Raw genomic sequence first — 7,710 nt, forward strand, 5'->3', positions numbered from 1 at the left:
GATCTCAACCCAATAGAGCATCTTTGGGATGTGGTGGAACGGGAGCTTCGTGCCCTGGATGTGCATCCCACAAATCTCCATCAACTGCAAGATGCAATCCTATCAATATGGGCCAACATTTCTAAAGAATGCTTTCAGCACCTTTCCTGACAAACAGCAGTGGGGAGATGAGGAACTTTGCTTTATGTCTCCAATCGAGCCTTCTTTGGAGCAGACCCGGAGGGAACTACAGGCTCTGCTTTCCACTTCAAAAAGCTGTGCCCATCAGGGGCGCTTTTGCTGCGCGGGGGGGGTTTGTTCAGCCAGCGCTGATCTAGCTGCTTCTGTCTGGGCTACAGCTTGCATGGCCTCACTGGTGGCTCAGTGGGGTCAGGTGCCAGTGCTGAGGCACCAGGTTTGGGCATTAAGTGTCTCATTAAGTGCCTGTGACTGCTGCGGATTCATGACGTAATGCTCAGCAAACTTATTCACAGAGCCGCCTAAGAGGCTGGCTGGAGACACTGGAGCATCCAACAGAGTGGCTTTATCCTTATCACTCATTTCTGTGAGGGTCAGCCATATATATCGATCCAGAACTGCTGGGTTGCCAATAGACTTGTCGATGGCCGGCACAGTGACTTTCGTGGCACGCAGCACAAAGTCTGTAGTGGTGCGGAGCTCTATGAATGCCTCTGGATCGAAGCCTTTCTCGTACATTTGCTTGAGGAGCTTGGCTTGAAATATCTGGAGCACCGCTTTTGCATGGAATGCTGATCCAGCTTGTCCTGCCGCAGAGTAAGCTTTTCCAGCCAGTGCAGACGTTTGTCAACACGGCTTGGAAGGATGCATGGGGCGTGATTTCCGCGGTCTGTTACTCACTGGGCAGAGATGTGCCGCTACCGCCTCCTCCACAGGGGATTGTAAGGCATAACGGTTTTCTTTCCCATGATCCATGTTAGAGAGGATGGCTTAACTGCGCATTCATCGAGGTGAGACTGTTCAGGTTCCTCTGGGGTAGATCACTCAAGGTTAAGCTCTTCGACCGCCCTTGTAAGGACGCGGAGCATCTCCCTGTCAGTGGCACATCCTCGCCCTAACGGGGGGAGGGGCGGAAGCATCATCCACTGACCACTCATCATTATGATCCCCAGTGTCAGAACCGCTGAACGAGAAGAAGCTGCGCGCTCTTTCAGAGGGCTCGAGCTCGTCTCGCACATAGTGTATAGGAAAACATGCACTTCCTGCAGATTGAGGGGCTTGTGGGGCATGTGTGGCACGAGGACCACCTCAAATTCATCCTGCTCGACCTTGCATCCCCGCCGTGCCTCCTCATGTGAATCCTCGGGTATCACAGAAGAGGCGGGTGGAAGGGCGCGGGAGGCTGAATTGTCCCTCAGAACGAGGGCGATTCGCGAGGGAAGCGTCTTGAGACTCATGCCATCGCAGTGAGGACAGTCGGTCTCCATAATCATAATCTCATGCTGATCTGACAGCAGGATGTGCCTCTCACACAAGGAACACTTAAGGAAAGACATCTTTAAAAAGACATGAACACGTAAGTGACTCTTTTAGATATGTAATATATAAATAAATATACAGTACTGTGCAAAAGTCTTAGGCATATAAGATGTTTTATAAAAACATTTGTCTTAAGATAGTTATTTATTCAATTTTAGAGTCAATAGGAAATATACATTTTAGACTCCCAACAATTCCTTTTGCTAATTGAATAGAATAGAAGAACAGGGACCTTGGCAACAGGTACATCGAGTCAGTCTGGGATTACACGGAGAGACAGAAGCAACTGAGCCTAAACAGATGCCCTGAAGAACTGAAGAAATTCACTAGTAAGCTTGGAACATCCTATCTACCAACAACTAAGAAAATCTGTGTCCAGGTGTACCAGAACTGGTGCTGTTTTGAATCCAAATATTGATTTAGATTTTTTTCATGTTTACTGGACTTTGTATGATGTAAACTGATAAATTAAAATGATGGCATTATTTTTGAAGACATTCTCACTATGCAACATTTTTCACAAGTGCCTAAATCTTTTGCACAGTACTGTATATTACACAATATACAATAATCTATATACAATTGCTTTGTAAGGATACACAAAACCTCCTGAAACGCTGTAAGGAATCAGGCTTAGGCCTGTTCACCAGCGAAGCGGCAAGGTGGTGTGATGTTGGGCGGAGCACTGCAGGGGACCAGAGAATCTTCTTGCAAAGATTCCGCCTGTTGACTCCTGTATATCGATGGCGAAGGTAGAGGGCTTCTAGATAAGAGATGATCGCTCTCTGAGAAATTCTGAGGAAATGTTGATTGTGCATCTGTTTTTATAGCGGACAGTTTCGCGCCAAAACCGGCAGGGCTCAAACACCACAGCAATATTAAAATATTGGCTTTACTGTAGAGAGGTTTCAACAAGTTGTACAAGAAGGCCCTCCCCATATGCGTTAATAAACGCAATGTCATGTGTACTGAGTCGTAAGGGAACTAATGTTAGCGAATGGAACATTAATGTAAAGATTTAAATACATGTCCTCTTACCTACACATTCATATGTCAACGTATTAACAAGTGACAAATCCACGAGCATAACAGAGAAAAAATAAATAAATACATTCTGCTATTACATTTCTATAAACATAAATTAGTTAATCAGATTGAGCGACTGGTCTCAAATCAAATGTGATCTATTTTCTTATACCGCCGCATGATAACGCATAAAGTGCAGTGGCGGTGGTGAGTCGCCTGCGCGGAGTGATATAGTACGGGACTACACCCAGGCGCTGTCTCAGTTCGTCGGCTTTCTTTCCTGCCCGAGCTGAGATTTCATACAAGCCCAAGAACCGGACAGCACAGGAGACGCCAAAACCCTCCATCCGCACCACATTAGCAACGCATTTAGCACTCGTAGCGTAAAATCCACTCCTGCGGGTGTAGTACGTCCTATATATCCTAACAAATCACAGAAAAATGTCTTGGCAAAGCTACGTGGATAACCTGATGGCCGATGGCAGCTGCCAGGATTCCGCCATTGTTGGCTACACGGACGCCAAATACGTTTGGGCATCGTCAGAGGGTGGTACTTTTAGCGGTATAACGGTAAGATTTCGATAGATTAGCACCAGTTATGTCGTAAACACTCCATTTAGATAGAATTTCGGGTGTAATTTGGGTTTTTACGCGAGCGTCCGGATTCGGGTGTTAGCAAGCTAGTCGGGTATAGCACGCGTGCATGGGGAGCCGGTCTCGTGCTTTAGCGCGAGCTAACCGTTTTATTGTGAACAAGGCGCTTTGCAATACACGGGTTATAGTCGTCGCGTAAGATATCAGCAAAACCGCAACAATACAATTGTACTTCATTTTTTTATTACTGAAAGCGAAAATCCATTGAAGTGTTTTTGCTGAATGGATTGAGGCCCAGATGAAAGCACAGGGCTGTGGCCACGGCCTCTATACTTCATTACTCCCTATAACCATGAACAACATTATTCCCACCTAAACTGCCTGGTTAAAGTAAACCCGCTTTACGGCCGAACCCAACAAACACGTTTGCTTTCAATGTCGAAGACATTCTGCTTCGGCAGAAGTTCACAGATCTAACCCTGATTAAACACACATTTCCTTTTGCATTGCTCAGCAATATAGATTTTACAACATATATAAGCCTTGTTCACTATATTTCCTTGACGTGCTCAAATCGTCCAATAAAAGACTCATTCTGATCAGTCTTGAGATAAGCTGCTGGCTGTCTTCGGCCGCGAGAGGAGGAAGTTCAGACAGTGGCGCCTGTGCTTCAAGTTTTTCCCTACAGGAACAAAGATGGCGTCCTGTCGGCTGTGAATGCTCACTCTTTCCCCTGCTCCCTATTAGGATTATTGGAACGTTTTGATTCAAAACTACATTGTAACCATTACGAAGGTCAAATCAAGTGGATCAGCCAACATTCTATTTAGAACACAGAAAGAATGCATTAGAGTTCAAATGCATCAAAACTGCTTTGAAACTATGTGTGTTGTGAAAGGCGCTATACAAATAACATTGACTTGACTTCTAATGTGCTTCCTAGAAAGTAACATCTTTTAATGTTGTTCCCTCCCTTTCATACTTATATTTTCAGCCTGATGAAATCGATGTGATCATTGGCAAAGACCGAGAGGGCTTCTTCACCAGTGGGCTGACTCTAGGGAAAAAGAAGTGCTCTGTGATCAGAGACAGCCTTCATTTGGAAGGGGACTGGACAATGGACATCAGGACAAAGAGTCATAATGGAGAGCCGACTTACAATGTTTCCATAGGCAGAGCTGGCAAAGGTAAACTGCACGTCTGTTTGCCAATAACTACAGTCAAACCAGTATATTTGCAATGCACAAATTAGCCTGCAAACATATATTATGATCAGTCCAGGCAACCCCTTTTTTAATCTCTTCTCGCAATTTTAAGTTAGTGTGCCTGCTCAACAATGGAGTATAGAGGCCAATGCAAGCCTGGGAAACATGCATTCGATTTTTTATGCAGAAAGAGAAAATGAGAGAAAACAAGCCCATTCCTTAAATTTCATTACTTGTAATTGTTTTGAAAAATGACCCAGTATGCTGAGATGTGCCCACTCATACATTCTGCCTTTGTGGTCCTCTTTCTGAATATCGTGAAAAACAGACGTAAAAGGTATAGTTCTGTCCCCCACCCTTTTCTGAAAGAACACCCAAGAGTGCATGAATGAGCTTTTCTTGATCAAACCGTTTTCTTAAACCGTGTGAGTGTGCAATTTTCCCTTCACCTTCTCACTGTTTAATGATTATGGTGCTGAGCTATCAGTCATTGGGTTATGCAGCAAACACCCCACCACACCCTACTATCTCCGGTGTAGAGAATGTCAGATAAACCATCAGGTGCAAGGTGAGTCAAGTAGACACTATAAGTTGTTACTTTTGTTTACAGCAAACAGTTCCTGGTAAGTTTTAAGATCTGTTGACTCCTAATTCACCCATAATTAAAGTCGAATAGTCTTACAGCCTATAATACCCTTTGAAAATTAGCTTGTTCCAAGAGACATTTGGTAAATTAAGGGTGTGTGGGGAGGTGGGGTTGAAGGTCTTTTGGAATGGGCAGCATCAAATTCCCCTTCCTCTTTCCTGCCCACTAAAATGTCCCTACGCTGCTCAAGCAGTGAGCTTCAGACTTATTCATCAAATACTCAATCACTTTCCTCTACTTGGTTGCATTTAATGGTGACAGGCATGTGCATGCAAACACTTCTGATTGCGACATATTTCTCTTTCTCCTCTGTTTCATGATTGTTCCTTTTTTTTTTCCTAACCACCACACTTCTCAACTTTCCCCTTTTTCTATTTCTTCTCTTTCAGTCTTGGTTCTTGTAATGGGCAAAGAAGGGGTCCATGGAGGCGGATTGAATAAGAAGGCATACTCAATGGCAAAATACTTGAGGGATTCAGGGTTCTAATGTAATTAAGCTTGTTTAGTTTCACTTGAGGGACAGAAAGAAGAAAGAAGTTTGCTGTTAAACTTTCTCCTTCAAGCAGCTAATGTCTTGAAAAAATTTAATAGCAATCAAGGGATGAATGGTGATAATGTGTCCCCGTGTCATCGGGGGGGAATTTATTTTAATTTTTTTCTTCTAGTTTTCTTCATTTGTCATCTTTTTGTTTTCTTTCCTTATGTACTCCAGTATTGGTTTTAGTCATGGGAAAGGAAGGTACCCACGGAGGATCGCTCAACAAGAAAGCATTTGGCATGGCTGAGTACCTGAGGAAAGTTGGATATTAAAGCAGCCCCTTTCCATCCATCTACACAGCAGCTCACTTTAATACACCACACCACACCACCCCCCCCTCCCTCTTCCTTACCCCCTTGTCAGCACTACCAGAAACCGTTAGTAGATGCATTGTTGTCTCTCTTGAAATCTGTCTGTTCAATTTTTCTTTTCTTTTATGAAGCTGCTTTTTTTGGTTTGTTTAATGGTCCTTGTTCTTTTATTTTCCAAGTTATGACATCTTAATTGTGCCACAGTAAATCCAGCATATTGGTTTTATAAAGGTTCGATCTAAAAAAAAAAAAAACTACTGTACATAGCATAAACCTAAAATGAAGAATTAAAAAAAAAAAAGGACCCCGAATTTGTATAAATTCGTCACTAAATGAAGAATCACTACATAGTCCAATTTTTTTCCTTGGGCACTGCTAATGAACCAGCTTAAGATAGATGGATGCCTCAAGTGCTTTGAGCCCTTGCTGAGCTCTCATGGTCTTCCTTGTATACAGCATGTCCAGGATGGAAGAAGTGCATGCATATCTTTTAGGTCAATATCATTGTTTTCCAGATACTTGGCTACACCACCTTGTCTCCGCTTTGAGAATGACATCTGAAGTTAACCAGTCACTTAACACTTTTTGGTTTTTGCTCTCGGTTTGATTCTAAATTGAGTTAGGACCACCTCGGCCCCAGACCTTGTGAACTGCACCTATGCCCAGGCCATCTTTTTTTAGTTGACTACCTTATATCAAATGCTTTTGCTGTTGTATTTGGATGTGGTCTTGTAAATCATTGGTCTAATGTTAGAATATTTCAAGTGTGGTGGCAGATCAGCATTTATAAGGTTTGGGTTAAGTTGTTCCCCAAGAGCCTTTGCATCCCCGGACTCTGTATGGACATTCCATCACTACAATACTAAGGCACTTATAATTGTTTGCCAGCTTTTTTTTTTTTTTTTTTCTTCTTTAGAAAAGTGCTGCCATCCCAATGTAACTCTTTGGTTTTTGTCCATTTCACTTTGGATTCTCCAATAGGACCAATGTTTTGTTGCATCAGAAGGGATTAATGGAATTGCTCCAAACTATTGTTGTGATTGATGACTGCTAGCTTCATCTGTTGCTGACTTTATACTACATTTTCAACACTTCAAATACACTAATGTAACAAAAAGCTCATTACTATTAATAACTTAATAGTTTGAAATAAAAATCAAATATATGATAACTACCTGAGAATTTCTCTCATGAATGTCTTGAATAGATGAAATGGCAGTCTTATTGTTAATATCAGTCACCTTGAATTCTATACGCTTTTAATCTGTTATTTTCAAGAATGAAACCATTTGGAAGTCATTGCCTTGTAAACTACTTAATCACAATGTATCAAACTTTCATAGCACGGTACAAATGATTCATTAAATAGACAAAAAAGAAAAGATACTGAAGTAAACTGTGTACACTACCTTTTCTGGGATATGGTGGTATTAGTTGGAAAAAGACCACTAGTCAAAGTCTGTTGTATTGTGGAAACATGTTAAAAAAATTAAATAAAGCTGTGTATCCTGTGCCATAATGTAGATCTGATCTGTTGCTACTGTGAGATGGATTTTACCTGCTGCCTTGTGAGTCAAATCTTCAATGGCACCTTTGGGATATTTGGCAAAAACTCCAGGGCTTGTGGAAAATGTACAGATTAAAGAAAAACATCAACAAATTATGTCCTATTCTCCTTTCTTGCATCTGACCAGCTGATATTCAACTTGATTTGCATGGGGGGGGGACAAATGCCATGATTTAATCACTTTGTTTACAGACAGATCAAATAAACCTATTCCAACCAGAAAACTGAATTTGCTCCCTCGTTTGTTTTCAAGCATCCTTATCAATCTGTAGAAAAAAATAATCCAAATTTATTAGTTAGAAGGTGATGGGTACAAATGCATTACT

At 42.0% G+C, this 7,710-nt stretch overlaps 1 protein-coding gene across 2 annotated transcripts; it reads left to right on the forward strand.

Moving 5' to 3' along the window:
* The first annotated feature begins 2,761 nt into the window (after positions 1 to 2,761).
* pfn2a (profilin 2a) lies at positions 2,762 to 7,480 on the forward strand. Of its 2 annotated transcripts, none has more exons than XM_052133556.1 (3): positions 2,762 to 3,093; positions 4,112 to 4,304; positions 5,358 to 5,665. In XM_052133556.1, the coding sequence occupies exons 1-3, from the start codon at positions 2,965 to 2,967 to the stop codon at positions 5,453 to 5,455; spliced, it is 420 nt and encodes a 139-aa protein (XP_051989516.1). In that variant the 5' UTR covers positions 2,762 to 2,964; the 3' UTR covers positions 5,456 to 5,665. The 2 variants fall into 2 exon arrangements, with proteins under 2 accessions (XP_051989516.1, XP_051989515.1); XM_052133555.1 differs by lacking the exon at positions 5,358 to 5,665 and adding an exon at positions 5,681 to 7,480 and having other exon boundaries at positions 2,765 to 3,093.
* Positions 7,481 to 7,710: the final 230 nt, after the last annotated feature.

Source organism: Xyrauchen texanus, chromosome 9 (assembly GCF_025860055.1).
Source record: "Xyrauchen texanus isolate HMW12.3.18 chromosome 9, RBS_HiC_50CHRs, whole genome shotgun sequence".
Taxonomy (NCBI): domain Eukaryota; kingdom Metazoa; phylum Chordata; class Actinopteri; order Cypriniformes; family Catostomidae; genus Xyrauchen; species Xyrauchen texanus.

What these genes read in the sequence shown, in the direction of transcription:
- pfn2a (XM_052133556.1), top strand. Translation starts at nt 2,965, where the DNA reads ATGTCTTGGCAAAGCTACGTGGATAACCTGATGGCCGATGGCAGCTGC. An exon ending in GTACTTTTAGCGGTATAACG is followed by an intron (nt 3,094 to 4,111) that starts GTAAGATTTCGA and finishes TTATATTTTCAG; the next exon opens with CCTGATGAAATCGATGTGAT. An exon ending in CATAGGCAGAGCTGGCAAAG is followed by an intron (nt 4,305 to 5,357) that starts GTAAACTGCACG and finishes CTTCTCTTTCAG; the next exon opens with TCTTGGTTCTTGTAATGGGC.